At 43.1% G+C, this 19,827-nt stretch overlaps 1 protein-coding gene across 4 annotated transcripts in view; it reads right to left on the reverse strand.

Annotated features, from left to right (window-relative positions):
• Positions 1–3,865: 3,865 nt before the first annotated feature.
• Positions 3,866–19,827, reverse strand: part of LOC106745464 (WD repeat-containing protein 47) — an 87,382-nt gene continuing 71,420 nt past the window's right edge. For all 4 annotated transcript variants that reach the window (XM_014621082.1, XM_014621085.1, XM_014621083.1 and 1 more), the window contains 5 exons: positions 18,593–18,789; positions 8,988–9,157; positions 7,930–8,237; positions 6,694–6,916; positions 3,866–6,621 (listed from right to left, as the gene is read on the reverse strand). In XM_014621082.1, the coding sequence (XP_014476568.1) occupies positions 6,476–6,621; positions 6,694–6,916; positions 7,930–8,237; positions 8,988–9,157; positions 18,593–18,789 (1,044 nt within the window). In that variant the 3' untranslated portion in view covers positions 3,866–6,475. The remainder of the gene's footprint in view (positions 6,622–6,693; positions 6,917–7,929; positions 8,238–8,987; positions 9,158–18,592; positions 18,790–19,827) is intronic.

Raw genomic sequence — 19,827 nt, forward strand, 5'->3', positions numbered from 1 at the left:
TCTGTACATCTGGCGGCGGCGGATTGCAAAATTCTCGCGTCGGTGATTTTCGCCTCCATCGTCGCTTTCAGCCGGCTTTCATGCGGTTCCGTTACCTCGGGATTCCGTTCACTATTATTCCTCGATAACACCCGGCTGTCGGATTCGCGTCGGCACACACGTCGCCGCGCACGCTACCGCAGAATGCATCCTCGGACGGCCGGGGGGATAACAGCGTCGTCTAACGTAATCATTTACGGCGAAGCGAAAATTTACCGCGAGGCGCTTTTATGCGAGACGGGTGGAAAGAGAAAGAAAGAGAGAGAGAGAGTGCAAGAGCACTTCGAAGGAAGGAATGCCCGAACTGTCGAAAAGGGCCCCGCAAATTACGCGCGTTTCGTCGCGTTTTATGCGGGCCCCCGCGAGGCCCGTGTGTCTCTGGGCAGGGCAGGCCCGCGGGTTCAAGCTCGGGTCGGTGATTATGGATTTCGTGAAGCGAGCGCCGTCCTCGCCAGGGAACGACGACGGCTGGCCGCGCGCGCTACGCCGCTACGAAGTGGAAAGGACGGAATCGTCGTAAGCGCCAAATTGCACGTATGCTAAGTGGCCGCGATTCAAATTATTATTATCATCTCCCGGCCACGGGATCGCCCTTCCGAGAATGATTACACGCGACGTCGGAGACGCCGCGTGTATGCCGAGGATCGTTTCGCTTTTTGGGGGCCGCTGCGAGAGGCGCCCCTCCTTTCCTCATTTGAATGCGATTTGGACTGCCAGCGGTGCACAGTCCGTCCTTCGGATCCCGAGAATCTCGCCGAGGAAAACGCGATGAACGCGCAGACGATGTCTCGACGAGGGACAATTAGCGAACTCTAAAGAGGATATATCGAATGATTCCTCAAGTAGTAAGTTTCATGCGCGTTCTTCAAACATATGTAATGTGATTATGAAAGGTTACTTATGTTTAAAGAACGTATGTGAAACTAACACGTGCTACCTAGATCTTATCTGATGAGGTGAGAATTAAAGGACAATGTTCAATGATGGCTTGCACATGTCTCATATGTGGCTACCCAAACAATACATAATATTTATATATATATTTTAGAAATATTCAAATGTCCGGGAAATTCTCTCTGGCATAAAAAAGATTATGATAAATATTCAAAAGATACTTATGAAGAATATTTTCCATATATAATAAAAACACGGTCTCACTTAAATAAAGCTATATTTTAATTATTGAATTAATGAAACTAGGTTTTGTCTGTGAAAAATACTCTTCATAAATATTTTTTAATGTTTATCACGATCTTTCTCATAATTGAATTTCCCGGATATTTGAATATTTACAATATAATTAATTATATATACTATATTTTTAAAATATTTTGCAAATATCGTGTGCTGTACCTGGATCTATCTGGATAACGAACCAACTCTTGCATATTTAAAATTAACCGTACGAGTCCATGTCGTTCCTCCTGACTGTTTTTCGTCACGCTTGCTACCTTCTTTAATTAATTAGCTAATTATGTAAGGCTAATGATAAGATTAATTTACAAGATATATTATATAAGGTATTACATTCGAGGTGATTTACGATTATTATCAGCACACGGGCTAAAATTATTAAAATTGTTAAATTGAAAACCCAAAGTCGAGAAGAAATTAGATCGCGGCGGCACAGTGGACGAGAGAACCGTACGTGTGAGAACCGCTGCGGAAATGATAGAGTATACAAAGCAATTCGTGCGCCGAGCTCGATTGGAGGCGATTCTCGTAATACGTTATTAATTTGAATGCCTCGTGCGTGATGAATTATTTAACGGCGCGATTAGCCTAATGCATCGCCCTTCTTTCCGAGTTCCTCGTTTCTCGCTCGCTAAGCGCGACCACTTCGTTCGTGATCACGGGGACTAATATCTAGCCCACTTCTAGCGGGCTAATTCTTTTAATTGCGTGATTTTGCGCACACAGCGCGAACATCGGGGATTTTTCTCGGAATAATATTTGCTTAATTATTGTTATTACGTTTCTGAGACTGGAGCGAGTCGCGTCCTCCGTAACAGAGAGATCTCGTGGTCACTCAAGTATACACGATTACTTATTTTCCTCATATTCAAATAGCACTAGGTGTAATGTGTTTTTCTTCCAATTAAACCCGTTTCTCTAATTACCGGAAAATAGTCATTGTGACCGGGCGATATCGCGATTGTACCGGTCTGCTCTGTCTCTCAGAAGTTGTCTCTCGTTTTTTCTCTCTTCAACTTGCCATTTGCATACTACGACAACATTATATTAACTCGAAGGTCGAATTAGGTATTTTTCCATACCGCGAAAGCATGAAATAACAAATTAAGGGGATACCATACGTAAAAACTTGACCAACGGAATACTGATTTTTTTCTGCCAAGTTTACGTGTCGGAGGGAAATTTTAAATTCTACATTAGGTCTTCAAACAAAGGAAACGGAAATAACTTTCCTATTCATGGCGCCAAAGGAGCATAATAGGAAGACCTTTGAACACTCAATATAGAACTATACTAAACTTAAAGTAGAACTAAAATTTCAAATAAAGACATCTTATAAGACACATGTTGGGACTCGCCTCCTCTCTCTATCAGTCAGAAGACGTTGCGACGGTCAATTAAGCGGAATCCTAAAAATCCCGAATCAGAGCCCATTGCCAAATATGATCGAGCAAGCCGTAATAAGTAAGTGGAATTAACGGAGGAAGCGTCGCACCTCGGGGGACATTCCTGAAGGCTGCGCAACGCACGGGTCCGACCGACTTTGTAGGTGGGTTCGATAGAAACTACATTTATCTCCGGGGACCCGGGGTACGCGTCCGTCCCAGGATGATCATCGCACCGGTGGTAATTAGGGCTCGGTAATTTGGCCCGCGGTGAGGATTTCGAAAAATCCCGAAGCGCAAACCAACCGAATTCGTCGAATCGACAGATGGTCCCCGACAGACGTACAGGAATTCCGTGGGTGGATCCTCGCCCCGGGGACGCTTCTCGGGCCGAGTCCGAAGATCGTGAGGTTGTTCGCCGCGACGCTTACTCTTTTCGTACCCCTTCGTCGTCTTTTCGCGCCGACTTCAAGCGGGTTGACGTGACGATAGAAAGATTTATCCGAAGCATAATTATCGATTCGCCTTTTACTCTCTGCACTGAAACAACAGACGCGTCTTTCATACATCATGTGGATTTTTATACGGATTTCTTGAATATCCTGCATGGATTCGCAGAAGGTCCCTTGGATTTCCGTGGGAATCCACCTGGAAATTCCCAGCGGGATCGTATTCTCTTTTTTCAGAAACGATCTCGGTTATTCAATTTCGCGAGAGTCGTTCAGTTGCGTCGGTCATCGCAAAATTTCGGCTCGCCCGAAGTCGCCGGCACGCAGTCGCCTGACGCGTGATATATTATATCTCAGCGGCGGTAGAGTTTTTCCATAATCGATAAAGATGAGCGGCAAAATTGCCGGTTCTCCGTTAAATAATTCTCGCTTAATGTTTCCGAGATTAGGAGAGCGGTTTCACTCGCGCGCGGTATACCCCTATTTCACGGAACTGGGCCCGCGGAGCAGCGAATTCGGCGCCACCGGTAATGCATGCGGGTGGAAGATTGCATGATTACAGTCATTATGGGAAATTTATAAAAAGTCGATCGACTTTTGGCAAGTATATACACCTTATACCGCAGTACGGTATCCAGGGCCGTCGTAATTTCTCTCTTACGGCGGTCTAATCGGCCCGATTACCGAAACTTCCGAAAAACTCGGGCCCAAATGAGATTAGCGCGGCTGGTTCTCCCGGCTTGAATTCTCCGATGGGCTCTTCTCTGGCCGGGTGGGTCTCAACCATCGACACGGCGGTCTTAATAACGTAAATTTTATTGTTTAAATTAGACGTGACATATATATCGTATCGTATCTACAAGAAAAGTACAAAGTTATAAGTTATACTATTATGTATAGTATGTTATGCGGTAATACTCGTACGAGATACTGAGATTTACTTTTAGATGTTTACGAGCTCGTTTGGATACATTGTGTGTGATGAAAGGGGGGTGGGAGGGGGAGATTAGCGTTGGGGAATGGGGATGGTGAGAGGGGGGAGGGGGAGGGAGTGGAAGGGGACGAAGGACTTCACGAAAAGATACAAAAATAAATGTGAATCGCCGAAAGCAGCCACGACAGAAGGCACGATAAATTGCTACATGGAAGCAGATGCTTGCGTCAAGTCGCTATTACAAATAATCGCTATTCTCCCGTTGTTCCGCTTGTCCGTTCGTCGCCGTTACGCGATTTCGACTGTCGATCATTAAGATACACGGAGTAGGGAAACAAAGTCGTCGAGCAGCGAGATACAAATCACGAGATGACGCGCGGTAGCTGCACCGAGATGCACGTAATGTTTTCGGATTATACTGGTGACATTACTACCACCATTAATTGTACACACTTCTGGACTTGAAAAATATCCGAAGAGAGTTATTTTCGTTGATTCGTAAATCGTGCTGAAAGAAAAGAAAGAAAATATTTAACGGACACCGTTCGCAAGGATTCGTCTCGCACGAATAGTATTTTGATTCACGTACTCCGTGCACACATTTCCGCGTTCTGCGTCGAATGATCGAGCACGGAAGATCGCGAAGTTTTATCTGGCAAGCGGGTGCGCGCTTTAACCTCCCTATTTATTCACCAGTCTCCCCTTCCGTTATTCTGCTTATCGTTATTCTGCTTTGTTACTATCACTCGCGAACTTTCCCGTTTTCATCGAACACTTTCGCGTCTTAAGGTACGATTTGTCTATACGCGGAAAAAGTATGCTAACGCGAAGTGAGACTCGAAACATGCGAGCGTCAACGTCGGAGAAATAGGGGTAAAACAATAAGAGAACGAAACGATGTCGCGGACATTGTTCGCCTGACGGAGTGATGATATGAGAAAATCAAGAGTCGGTCACCGATGAACGTGTATTTACAGAAACTTCTTCCCGTGTTTCAAGTCGCGGTTCCGATCGTTCGAGAAAAAGAACACCCCACCGCTCTCTCGGTAGCCGCGCGAGGTGATACACACACACACGCGGGTGGTTCCTCTCTTTCTTCTCTTTTCAGTTTTGTTGCTACTGCGAGCTTTGGCGATTGCAATATGCAACTTAAATCTAACTGTTAGTCGACTTACGACCTTACTACGAATAAGAATACTATCGTGTTCTCCGATTGGCGCAAACTTATAATCACGTGTTCGACGCTCCAGATACATACGCCATTCTCGATTTATATTATTATGTAATTATCTTAGTCCGTAAAAAATAGCGATTAGTATGAGCGTACGTATATAATTTCTTTGAATACGGCTATATATATATATATATATATATATATATATATATGTACTAGAACGCGTGTGTGTATATTTGGCTTGTGAGTCGATAACAAGGAAAGATGGAAGTAAGGAGCATCTACACGAGTTAGACTTGTGTGCGTGCGCGCGCGAGAATTAGAACAATTGCAGCGCGGTGCATTTTTCATAATAAACCAAAAGTAAAATACAACAAATGTGACGATCCATCGGATGTTTCTTTCGTTTTCTTTTCTCATTTAAATATTACGAAACAACGTGAAAATAAAATGATAAACGAACTGAGCGAAAATAAGAGAGCACTCGGAGTAAGAAATTAATTGGTACGTCCTTTGTACAGGAGCGCGACGGAGTTTCGTAATGTTGAAAATTTCTTAACGCTATCTTAACATATTTACAGTACAGGTATCATTCTGATTATAACGAAAACGTATTAAAAAGAGACAGAAGGTGTACGTCATGTGTCGCATCGCGGTCCCGATAAGTACGCGTGCGTCATTCTCCGGGAAATCGTCCTTCGACGAGTCTGAGAACTTGTCGCACTTTTGTGCTGAAAGTAGAATATTTAAAATTCATGTTGGTACGATTCGGCTTCGGATTTATCTGATTCGGAAGCGGCGAATCGTGTGATTATTCATCCACAGTCTTGTAATTCCCGGTATCAAATTCTCGTAGTTAAAAAAACAATTCTACCGACTCGATATATATATATATATATATATATATATATCGCCTCTGACTAAAGACGGTTCCTTATTCTTCCTTAAAGCATGTTACAGTTACGTTTGAATCGCGTTTAAATGCTTGACTTCTCTCGTGTGTAACAAGTCGCACACGCTGCGATTAATTAATATCGTGTCACGTTAACGACGTAGTCACACAGATCAAGGAGGTTTAATTGGTCATGGTTAAACTATGTGCGAGTACACAGATAACGTTAGAGTGTCAACACCGCATAAAACCGCTTGCTCTTCTCCGGAGGTTAATAGTGTCTGTCGGATAACTTGAGAGTCGACGTGTGAGGTTACCGTTCGGACGAAAATGATCGTGTTATTAAGGTGTTCTCAAAGAAGAAAACGAAGAAATAAATAACATTGCGCGCATTATCGCCCTGGACATTTAAACAGGTGGTAAGGCCCACAGGGTCGCCGTTTTGTCAGCGGAAGTACTGAGGAACGAGAACTCGGTCGGATGCCAACGTCCCGAGATTACTTTGTCCTGATGTTGGGCAACCACCACGCTGGGCAACGGCATCGTAAGATCGCCTGAAACATATTTCGTTGTGTCCAATTAGATAAAAGCCTGTCGGGTATCAGCGATTTTAACGCGAAACACACCTTGCAAATCCGTGAGTACCAATTTGTTGTCGTATCCTGCTGTCAGTAGGTAATACGCCGACGGTGAGAATCGTATGCTCCTGATGTCCGCCGCGTGTGGCTTAAAGCATTGAACCGTTCTACCACCGCGAATGTCGAAGAGGACGCAGCTACTGTCCTCGTGGCCGGACACCAAGAGCCGGCCGGACGGGTCCACGCAGAGCGCAGCTACGGGGCTTCCGACCTGCAGCGGGATCAGATGCTGATCAGGCAAACAATACTGCTTTCGTACTTGGGAACGAATCGCGAAAACGTCCGATAAAAATCCGATCGGCGGGGAGAGAGGTGACGGATGCCTTGCGAGCGGGAGAGAGATGGCGGTGCGGTAATGTAAAAAAACTGCGACGAGATCGAATATTTATCGGACGCGGAACTAAAGGCTAAAACGGAACGTAAAAATGTTGATGCATGCCGGATTCTAAGTTATGGCGCGAACACCTCCTCGAAGTCCGCTGACTCCCACTGCAACTTTCGTCTCGAACGTTTACCATTGGCTATTGACCCGCGTAAGTGACACGCGTAGAGCACTGTAAACTATATGTGTGGACGGAGAACGAAATGAATTTATTGTTTGATTAATCCTCTAATGGTAAAGTATGGGATCAAATTGACCCCACGGCTTCGTTTATTTTGTTTATCATTTATTTCTTTATTATTAGCGCACTGTTTCTCTTTCGAAAACAGATGCTTCACGTTATTATTTACTTCCTTTATCCATTTTGTATCATTGATTACATGAAAAAATTTTTTTATATTTCTGGATACGTTGAAAGTCCACTTTGCCCCATTAGAGGATTAATTAATATTTAATATTTACGCAATAAAATATTCAAGACGAATTCGTGAAAAACCGTTCTATTTTTTCTCATTCTTCCTTTCAACAAAGATGCGAGACTTAGGATAACTTTTGCCCACATCCGATTAAGTTGATCGACGATTTAAGATTACTGTCAGTCTCAAGTGTTGCCTGCCTCTGTTTTGCCAACACAGATGAAAATGATGAACTTTCTGATTATCGTTGAACAAGTTACGGCAGTAGAAATTGACACGCTGGCAATTCTTATTATTATTCATCGATTAGTTTGATCAGAGTTCGGTGAAAGTCACCCTTATTCCGTTCTCCGTCACCCAAGGATCGTGATCATCAGCGTGAAAGACGCTGCTATCGCAAACGTATCGACGGAGAACCCAACTAACCCTGCTGCCAGGTACCGTCGCAGGTGTGACCATATTGACGCAGCCCCTCGTTCTCAGGTCCCAGAATCGAACTGTTTTATCCTGCGATCCGCTGACGAACATCGCTCCGCCCCAGTTGTAGAGCGTCAGCACGTGGCCGCTGTGACCGCTTAAAGCCTGGAAAGGTGTACCGGTCGCGCAGTCGGTAACGTATATCTTGCAATCGCCAGCACCGCCGCTGATCAGAAGACTCGATTTGTTCGACGTGTCCTCGAGGAAGCACAGGTCGCGCACCGTACCGTCGTGCATAGTCAGCTCGACTTCTTGCCCTGGAAATTCAATGTGGGAAACAGCACAGGTGAGTTTGTGGCAATGCGTGTTAATGAAGAAGGTAATGTACTTGAATCCCCTTTGAATAGCGTGAATCTGATCGAGGACAATGAATCAACTCTTCACGGCGCAACAAATTTACGTATCACTGATCAGTTTCATTTCTCAATAAGGCCGGGAAACCGAACAGGATTCAACGAATAGGAAATTTAATAATATAATATACAAATATATTATAATTTAAACGTCAATGATCACTCGAACCTAAGTATATCTTAAAGTGTTACAATGTATTGTTATAACGTGTCTTTTTATGCTAGTATTTTTATTTAATATCTGCTAGGTTGTACCTTACCTTTTCTTTTCTCTATTCTTTTTTCTTTCTTTTTCATTATATTTGTTGAACATATTGTACCAAAGGGATACTTCCCGTATGTAAATAAATAAATAAAATAAGAGAGAAGAGAGAAGAATTAAAGTGGAGCAAATTGTTCATAACTTGTAAAGTCCCGAGTATAAAATATTACAAAACATGGACCTTGTGAAACTTGAAATTTGAATTTTAAATCAGAGTCAATCTGATCCTACGACGGTGAAATGCATCAGATTAATTCTTCAATATCGAATGAAAATATTCACTCGGCGATTCCGAGTGAAAAATATACTTTACGCCCTACTCAGCTGTCACTCCGCTTTTGGAGTGGAATTTCACTCGACGGAACTTAGAAGAGAACAAGAAGAGACAGTACCTTCGAGGTTCGAAGTGTCGGCGTTGAAGCGCATCAGTTTCACGGTCTTGTCGTTGCTGCCGGTGGCCATCAGCCTGCCGTCCGGGGTCCACGCGAGGCAATATATGGAGCCCTTGTGATGCTTCGTTCTCTTGAAGAGAACGGTGGGCTGATACGTCTGATGATCTTCCCTGAGAAAGAGAAAACACGCAAAAATTCTGCTGTTACTTCCCAGACCGTTCGAACGTCGTACGGTATTGCCGCCGCGTGGTAAATATTTCCACGCTACCGCGATAAATCATCCGTCGGCCGGCGCGGAATCGTGGAATTATTTCACCGGAGCCGTCGAACGTCCGAGCTGGAGGAGAGAACACGCGAAAAAAAGATTAGTCTTAAATCAAGAACAGATATTCTCACATATAAGTCGGAATATTATAATCTTCTTAGGAGATTTTCAGCTTTGAATTGAGTTCGAGTAACACTTGCGTCAACGTAAATTCAATCGAACCAAAGCTAAAAATCTTCTAAGAAGATTATGATATTCTTGCTTATATATGAGAATATCTATTCTTGATTTAACCCTTTCGGTACGGAAGAGCTGGCCGCGATTATACATTCGTGGTACGAGGAAGTTTTCCACAAAAGTGGTTGCACTGTACGGCAGCGTAGTACCCAGAGAACGTTTCGTGGATGCCGCCAATAGGCGACGGTAGTACCCAGAGAACGTTTCATGGCCACCGCTAATGGGCGGCAGTAGTACCGAAAGGGTTAAGACTAATTTTTTTTTCTCGTGCAGAACCGCTCACGTGGGTTCGCAGGCGTCTCACTTTCATCGAACCCATTTTCTTCCTCGTTCTTAGTCGTCCTCGTCTCTAATTGAAGCCGATATCGCTGCATTATTGCGCATGCCACGGCGTTTCGGCCGTGGAAACGAAGGAGAGGCTCGATGATTTTTAAAGAGACGCGCGGCCGCTTTCACGGCGCCGGTTTTTATGCAGATTTTAATTAAGAACGCCGCTCTTTCCCACCGCGAATCTGACGCGTTGAGCTCGCAATCGCTCTCTCTCCCTCTCTCTCTCTCTCTCTCTCACTCTCGCTTGCTCTACACGCGTCTGCCGATCAAGATGTTCCACTCGTAAAATATCTCTCATTATTAATTATTATTTGCCTTCTCGTATCCATTCGGCCCCCAGCGTGATGCGCGGAATTAACGACATTTCTGGCCGTGGCAATTTCCAGTCGAGCACCGGACAGGAACGACTTTCGAAAGTGACGATACGATTATTCGTCGAGGAGGTTTCTCCGGACAATAACAACATAATTGGGAAAGGTGTCCGAATACGTGGAGCGATAAGAATAATGGAATAGATAAATATTACACAGCGTGCAATCGTTTGAGAGAAAGATCAGCGTGCAAGATGGTGGCAAGGAATTTTCGCATTGAATCTGTACGACGAATATATTGACGAAAAGAAAGCTCCTTTCATCTTAAAATTTGTGTAAAATATCGATCATAGAAAACAATGTTAAATTAAAGTAAATAACTATTCAAATATTTCTTAACAAATTTTTAGTTGGATTAATTAAATTTTTTTGCTAAGGAATATCGGAGTAATTCTTTATTTGAATCTAGTACTTTTTCTTCTGCGCGAACATATAAAAATTAAATAATAATAATAAAAATTCTCGAAGGCTTATTTCAGCAGTAATAATTTGTTCTTAATACATCAATTATAAGTATAGAGAAATCCGAAGATTACGTTTCACGGGGAATTTACCGGTATGAATAAGCCGCTGTCATCGGCTTACTTTCGTCGCATATCCTGCATAGCACATCTCGTTTGAAAGAAGAAAAAAGAGGAACACATCGCGGATGACTGTCGGATTCGAAACGATGTGTCGTAAATGTCACTCTACGTAGAAATCTGTGCCCTTATTCGCTAGATCGCTTATCTATAATATCCAACGAGACGAGGTTGTAATTTTTTTTTATCATTTTGAAAGTTGACGCGAAAGCCGCTTGAAAATAAAAGCGACGGAAAAATGTGTCAATAAGAAACAGAAATTTGTCTTTCGAAATGACATGTAAAGTCACACTCTCACTTATCAATAAAACGATGTCACATGCGTGCGTTTGTAACGCGCCTTACAGGCGGTATTGATTGCACGGCTGTCATTATTAGCTCCTGGATCTTGTTCTTCAGTGTTTCTTCTGCCGTTTTAAATTGCTGCAAAAAATCCGCGTTAACTCGACTCTTTGACCGATAATCCATGTATATCGGTCCCATTTCGCTCGCGAGGCCAATATCTCTTTTACGATCTGAACGATATCGCTTGCTCCGGTAACTTCGATCCGGAATAAAAATGAAATCGCAAATCTAATTTGCGACCTCGCATAATACACGGAATCTGATTTGCGACATGAATATCGCGGTGTGAGACGGCGTAGATTTGCTACGTAGAGAATTGGAACGAACAACGAATGTATAACATGAATATGTATATTCGCGTCTAAACGCACACAAATTTTCTTTGATAAACCACCTTATGAGCAAACCCGAGACGTGCCATTCGAATTCATGGGAGGCATGGGAGCGGTTTAGCTGGTCAAAAATAAACGGGAAAAGTGAGTTTCATTCTTGAAAAAGTAATAAGGTTGTGTTCTAAGTACGTTCATGACGCTCACGTACGCGAGAGAGAACCGATCACATCGGATTCTAATTAAATGATCTAACGTCTCCTAATAGCCAAGTTTTCATAAGCTGCCCGTCACTGGTATCAGACTTTTGCTCCTGTCGCAACACGGATGTCACGACGCCAAGAACGATTTCCTGATGTCTCGTAAGTTTACATAATTACGAACGCGCGTACGTGTGCTATTAGCGCTATTATGGCGTCAAATGGCGTAATCGCGACGTTTACAACGGCCATTTAGCAAGTTTTACGAGCTGTTTATCCGTGTGGCTCATTGCAGCGGCATGATTTTGTGTGTAAGACTGTAGAAAAAGATCAGCGAACGCTGCTCGAGTCGACTTATGCGAACCTTATTTCAGGGTTGCGTGTGACGAAACACGTGCTCTCATTTTTTTCAGCAAAATTTTAATATCTTTTTAATCTCTGGTTTATGTAAAATAAATCCGACATTTAGTTTAACGATACGTTCATAAGAATGATATAATACATTATTGATCATATTAAGCACCTAATTTTCTTAATTTTCTACCAGAAGTTTGCATGATGCAATCAGGTCGATCTTTTCTAACAAACATTTAAATTTCTTAAACATTCTTAAAAAACATTTATACCACGCGGAAAAAAGGAATTATCACACGGAATTAGCTGTCCATAAAGTGTAACTGAAATTTAGTTACCAGACCTAGTTTTTAGTTATGAGAACTAGAAATTAAGTAGAGGAATAAGAAGAATTAGCTAAAGTAATTACGTTTCAGTTATATTATATGGACAGCTAATTTTTATCCGTGAGAGCTAATCCTTTTTTTTTTCGTGCAACATAATTGAGACTTGGTTCTTTTTATCCTAGAGACTCGATACTTTTTTGCCTTATTTATCCTTTTTTCAATAACACTCGTACAGAGTTTGAAATGCTCGTAACACTTGGCTCTCGCCGCTTGCTGTTACGGGGAAACGGTAATTTTGAAAGTGCGCGGCGAAGAGTTGTGTAAGACACACGCGTGTGTGTCGCACCTCGTGTTCCCTGCAATTCGAGCGCAAATTTTCCGCGAAACAGCGAGTAACGCGCGTCTCGTACACGAGCGCACTTTCTCGACGCCGAGCGAGAATCATTTCGCGAGTCGGAGGTAACGACTCGAGTCGAGTACGAGGTTACTTACGGGTGAACCAATGGAAATGGCGATGCACTATTGACTTTAGACGCGAATTGCGGCTCGTTGCCTTCTTTTTTTCACCGGGACGTTATGATATGAGCGTTAAATGAGCACTGTCGTGAATTCGAGACGGAATAGTGTACGAGTGAAAGGGGACTCTTTGTTGTCTACCTTGTAATGTAAAGCAGTCTCGAACTATAAAGTAACCTTCCCTCTGTTTCTCTCTCTCTCTCTTTCTCTCTCTCAAAAAAAAAAAACCGAAAGTATAATACCGTTCTACGCTATTTTTGTGCGACACGACCTCACGTATTTTTGTAACCGCCCCCGCATATTACTGAATTATTTAGTCACACGCGACATATTCCACGTTCTCCAGTTAATTTAGTATTTTCAACCGGATCACCTTCTGCACCTTCTATGAATATTTTATTACCTCGACTTTACTACGTATCGTTCTCGACTGTATACAAAGTTCTCGATCTCTTCGGATTTGCTAGATTTTCGTCACTCTTTGTGCGTGTCCCTTTCCGAATTTATTCATGAAATTTTCGCGGAACCGTGAATATCTGAATTTTCTGATCGCGAGCCCGAAGGTTTTTATGATCCAAAAATCGTACTGAAGTTATGAGCTCTATATTTTGAGTTGTTTTTGAGCTCAGATTATGATCTAAGACACCGTATACGTCGTATTTTACGTTTGTCAGTCGTATTATTTATTTAAGCAGAAGTTTAAGATTGTAATAAGCATATAACAATTAAAAAAAAGTTATGAGATATATATATGTATATATATTCGTATAGCTGTTGCGAGCATGATGGCGATGAGGATAAAGAGTTACGTAGCGCGTTCTCGCTCGATGTAAACGGAAACGACGTGATGCAGTACGACTTCGTAGCCGGTAATGAAAAGAGAACTATTGTCGGCTATCCCTCTGCTTGTGCCCTCACATTCGCTAAACATGCGGGTGTGCTCCGTTTGGCATGAAGGCCTTCGCCGCTCGTTAACCCAGCACGTTTGCGTAAAATTAGTTTAGCGAATGCAAATTTCCAGAACCAACTTAAATTGTGCGAACCGCGTGAGTGAATGTCGATAGGATGCATGGTCGATCACGATCGAATTAATTTAGCAATCTTCTCAATTTTTCTTTAATTTAATTTAATTTATTAACGGGATGAAATTCCCTCTGGTGCTACAGAATATATACAAATATAGTATAGAGAGTACGCAAAAGACAAGTACTTTTGAAATTACTTTCACGGTTGATCATTTTCAGCATAGTTTACATATTATATTTCGTGGAAGCTCTCTTGATTTTCTTCAACAATAATCGCCAATCAGCAAAAGTCACATCTCTCTTTGATTATTATTATTCTTTTAACTAATTATAACTTTCAATTCAATGCGCACAAATAACTTTGATATCTCGCTGCGAAAAGATAATCTCGTTAAAGTTATAGTCATTTTTTAACAAAAAAGAAATGGCAACAAATTACTATTACTAAAGTAACACTTATTATTATTTAATAAATTTATTATTTAAATTTCTTAGAGTTCAATCTCTTTAAAAACAATAATAAAAATATCGCTACTCGCGGAATCGTAAGAATGAATGTTTAACTGAAACTTAAAGTGAATTCTTGATCCGAGTTTCAATCAGAGTTAATTCGTTCCTGTGACAGATGGAGCACATCAAATTCTCTCTTCAGCTTCGAGTGGAACTACTCACACTCGACGACGCCGAGTGAAAGAATTCATTCTGTATAAGCGTTAATCGAAATCGAGCGACTCGGCGGCCATTGAACTTTTCGAGTGGAATTCTTTTCGAGGACGTTTAGAAAGTATAAAAAACCCTCTTCTTGACCATAATTATAATGTTGTAAAAATTGTGCTTATAATTGCTATGCAAATTGATTAGTCATATACCGTGTAATTATTCTAGTTCACAAAGGCCGAACACTTTCTTCTCAGCGTTGTTACAGGCATTTCTTAAACGTCCGGTATCACTGGCGGGCGATCTAAAAGATATCTGTCCGTCGACACAAAGTATCTATTACTTACTTGTTCTCCGCGGATACAAATTCCGCGCCCGGAAGCGGTCCAGATAACGATAACGATCTCATCGGGAAAAATCTCGGTACGCGCACGCGCACGCTGTCGTATAAATATCGTCACGCGCGTATATTATCGAAATTATTAGGTGTACAAACTAATTCGGTGTTTTTTCATTTAATGTCCAGTAACTCTGGTTCAAATTTAAATTTTTCTCTTGTCCTTTATGATGATTTGAAAGTGCCAACCTTAAGCTTTAAGAAGCACTATAATAGTTGACGACCTTGTCGATATAACCTCAGAACACAATAGTTAGCACAATGTTGTTCAAGAGAACAACTTTGCACTCCAATTGTATAAAAATGCTGTTCAGTCTACCAAAGTAATTTGTTCCTATGCTTTGGGTGAAAGTGCTGTGACCCATAAAACTTGTAAAAGGATCTTTTACCAGCAATGGAACTAAGTAGGTGATTCTGCTGCACGATAACGTGCGGTCATATACTGCAAAAGAGAGGAAAGATCTTATGTATAAATTTGGGCTGGGAAATTCTCCCTCATGCGGCTTATTCGCCAGCCCCGTCGGATACGCATTTTAAAACGGTTAACGAGGTCCGAAAAAGCATCGATGACTTTATCGAGTCAAAACCGCCAAATTTCTTCCGCGAAGGCATCTGTTCGAAAGATGGAGCAAAGTCATCGAAAATAATGGAGATTATTTCGAACATTAAACTTGCACTCAACCTTTTGTAAATAAACTGAATTTCATGAAAGGCATCGAATTAATTTGTACTAATAATACCTTGCTGAATTACAGTTACGCTTGCCGTGAGCGGCATTGGCGACGACGCGTCAAGAGGGATATCAGTTGCGTCGGTTGGGGGAGGGGGGGATGGTGGTCGTGTGATTAACGAGCGTGTGCGTCTGTTGTAATTACCCGGGGAGGCGCAATCGCGTTGATATTATCGGCGCATCGAGATGACTGATAAGCCCGGGCTTATTGAATACGTGACGAATGTGACGCGTTCCGCCGCAGAAGCTGTGATTTCTCCCGCCGCGTTCTATTCGCTATCTCGGCATCCGAAACGTGTCCACCGTGAATAAAAACGTGCGCCAAGCTCGGCTAGGCAGCGGTTATCGTTGCACAACGGGCAACGCGCGAGCGGATGTTCGCGTGAAATTATTTCGTCGATCGGCGATCCTCATCGCGGTCGTTAATAACGAGTCTCCCCTTTCGACCGACCCATAAATTATAATAGTTATTTTCGCTGGCGCCGTTAAATGTATTACGACTCTCACGATTCTCTCTTTCTTCCCGCTGCTTTTCGCAGAATCGCAAATACAAGCTTATCATAGGATTTCTCTCTCTCCCTCCCTCTCTTTCTCCAAATGCTAACCGAGCAACAATCTAAGCTCACATATCAGGACTTTAATCGCAGGTCAGAAGTCTCCTGTGGAGACAGTAGAGCAGGACGGGAAAGATTAGAGATACCATCTTGCCGTACCGAGCAATACAAGCGCACTAGATGTTGCACTGCAAGATTTTGGACTGCATTACCAGATAAAACTCGAAATTCCAGAACAGCAGGGCAAAAGGTTAAAACCGCGTTCTACAACTTCCTTTCGGAAAGAGGAGAGCATCCACAGGGCTGCTACTAATAATGTAATTTCCTTCTGTACACACTGGATCAGATATCTGCAATTTCTTGGCTACCGCACGGAGAAAAAAATTTTAGTGGAAACAGCAAATTGTTTGTTGCTATAGCGAGAACAAAAAGATTCGTTACGCGGAAAGAATAATTTTGCTGCCCATATATCCAGCAAGTAGCAATTGATACTCTTAACACAGCTTTCCGCTGCCCAAACAAATCCTTCTACTGTACAAATAAATCTTTTTGCCGTCACTATATTAAATAATTTGCTGTCCCAGCAAAATTTGTCTTCTCCGTGCGCTTGTCCCTGATCGATCCGCACTAAATTCATAACAATATTCATAATATGTGTTGATATTCATAACTATATTCATAACATGTATTGATTGAGGATCCGTTTGTTTAATGTACGATTGGGTCAGCATTTCTCCACTGTTATTATTTATCTACGTAATATCTTAAGGGGCACTTGAGAGGAACGTTCTTCCCAGAGCGCCGAATAGATGAAACTTTCTCTCCCTCTCTCTCTGTTTCTCCTTTTCTCTCGCGGCTCGACGACAGGAATCGTGGTGATTCCCGTTGCCGTTCGAATTTTTCGGTAACGACGAGACACCGAGACAGTGATTCGCGCTCGTTATTTTTGCGCAAGAGCGTAATGACGGTACGGCAATTCGGATAACGCAATTCGCCGAAGAGCGGTACGACGGACACTGTGATTATCCGTCGCACGCAAACGTTACCTCGAGGCAGCCTGCACGCGACATTGAGAGCTTCCATTGCGATATTCGGTTCTGGATGAGGGGAGGCATTGCGATCGCGTTACTTCCGCGGTCCGATACAGCCGCAATTTGCGATTTCTCGAGCGCCCGGTGCGAGACGACTTCCATCCGCTATCGTGACGTTATTTCCATCGATACAAAGTGCATTCGGTAGAAAGTCCATTATCGATATCGGTAATTGATTATTGATGGGCGTTTACGGTAACAACGGAACGGAATCGCTTCCCGGAAATCTCTTGCCGAACAGAAACTTCGTGGAAAGATGTAAATCGATATATAGAGCGATCTAATCTCGGTGAAAGGCAATTTGAAATTTTTTCATAATACGAACAATACAATCGAATAGCGAACAATGTGCGATTGAAATCACTTCATCAATTCGACAACGTCCAGTCTCGGTGAATAATTTTCGTGATTTTTACGAGCACAAAATGTAAGCGTACTTTTGTTTGGTTACTTGAAAAGGTGCGATTCGGGAAAAAATACGGGATATTTTACAAGCGGCACGAGGCGAGAGTTGCAAGTATTCAAGCCTGATTTCGACACGTATCAAAATAGATAAAAATAGGATCCCGACGAAATCGTTGCACAAAGTGAAAATACTTGTTGCAACAGCCGCTCGAGACGATCTCACTTTCAGCTGAAACGAATGTACAACCTTCGCGAGGTTCTTCTCTCAGTATCGCTATATTCTTTAACAACTACCAGACATACGCGTGTTTTCTTTTTTCTTTTTTCTTATTACACCTCGAGCATGTGGTGCTTTGCATGATTGTATAACGTAACAATGTAATACTTTCATATTTCACAAAATATATCTGTTGGGATCTGCGCTTGAGGAAGTTCGTCCCAGAGCACTGAATAAAAATTACCCTTTAATGTAATATTCAAGATTACCATAACAGCTATTTAAGATTAAAAATTACTATAACAGCTATTGTAAAATTAAAAATTATCTTCTTATAATGGCAATAAAACCCTTCTCGAACCTCACAACATTCTTCTCGATGGTTTTAACATGTCGACTGCCGCGTAGATTTCCACTGATTACACAAAGCTTAATCGACGGTCGAATTACCAAAGATACGGCGAGTAATTGCAACTCGGTGCGCATATATCTTTTACCTCATACCATTAGCTCTCTGTTATCCGTATAAATCAATTTTGCAAGCGCAGTTAATTATACTCTGTGCGTAATTTAATGAAACGCGGCTGTAATATCTCAGCACCGTTCACCGGTGACCGCTGCGGCGTTCGGCGCGCCCAATGAAACACGTGGCCGTGCGATAAAACGCGTACTCACCTGACATCGTGGAGCTTCGGGTAGGCGCATATTCGGAGGGTCTTCGAGTTCGAGCCGACGGCGTAGAGCTTACCGTGGGGGTGGAATTCGGCGCAGCGCACCGCCTGCACGTCCTCGAGCGCGGTGACGGGAACGAATCGCGGCCTGCCGCCGTTGCTGCTGCCGTTGCTGGTGTCGAGTTCCGGCCGCGGCTCCTGCTGCAAATGAACGACCGGGGGCTCGTTACTCGATTCGACGTTAACACGCAATTATCATCGCGCAACTAATAATACGCTCGTAGTAGCGCGGCGTAGAACGCAGCCGGTTAAGAGGCAGTCGCGCGATCGGCGGCCGTTACGGACGGAACGGTGCACGGAAAACGCAGCCGGCATGTACTGTTTTAACGAGTAACGCGTAATGAACGCCCCCGACGAAGGCAACCCCGTCCTTATTCGCGGGCAGGGACAAGTATCGCTACAAGATCCGGATGTTCTCTCGCGCCCGGCCGCCGATATTAATACGGTAACGGTCGCGGTAAGATGAACGTAACGCAAAAACAACAGGTGAAACGAACTTTAACGCTCTTACTCGTTGTCTCGCGGCAATCTCTCTCGCTTATGAATCGCAAGTATGCCGATGATATCGCGGAGAGTTGCGTTTTCTACGTGTTAATTGCAAAAACGAGCGCGATCCGAGGATGAAGAAAACGACGGAGCAGAGATCGGATTATGAGTACAGCGTTTTTAGATGGAGGGTCGACGAGTAAAGCATTAATTATATCCGCCTCTTTGATGCCCCTCTCTCTCTCTCTCTCTCTCTTTCTCTCTGTACCGAGCATTTTCGTTCGATCCTCTCCGCCGCCACCGGACGTTTCAGACTAATTAATACGCTTTGTACGATACGCGTGTTTTATGTATCGCAAAACTTCACTTTCTACGCTCCTGCGTGCGCACGCGTTTTCTCACGAGACAATTTGTTATACTCCGAAACTCGCCGAGCTGGTAATTCGCATGTAACGCGTGGCGGGCCGCGGGAGGAGGGAAAAATTTCGAGGATCTAGAAAGCCAGAAGTGTCTCGGATGGATTTCTAAGTGGTCGTCGGCTCGCGCCGTGTCGTGTTGGCAATTTGTTAATTTCAGTGTCCATGTAAATAATAATCGCCGAGCTCGTGGACCGAGTAAGCGACTCGAGTTTCACCTCTTCCTCGATGTTATTATTCCGCCGAGCGAGTGCAGAAAACGTCGACTATCGGGGGG

Source organism: Dinoponera quadriceps, unplaced genomic scaffold (genome assembly GCF_001313825.1).
Source record: "Dinoponera quadriceps isolate SergipeBrazil2010 unplaced genomic scaffold, ASM131382v1 scaffold1280, whole genome shotgun sequence".
Taxonomy (NCBI): Eukaryota; Metazoa; Arthropoda; class Insecta; order Hymenoptera; family Formicidae; genus Dinoponera; species Dinoponera quadriceps.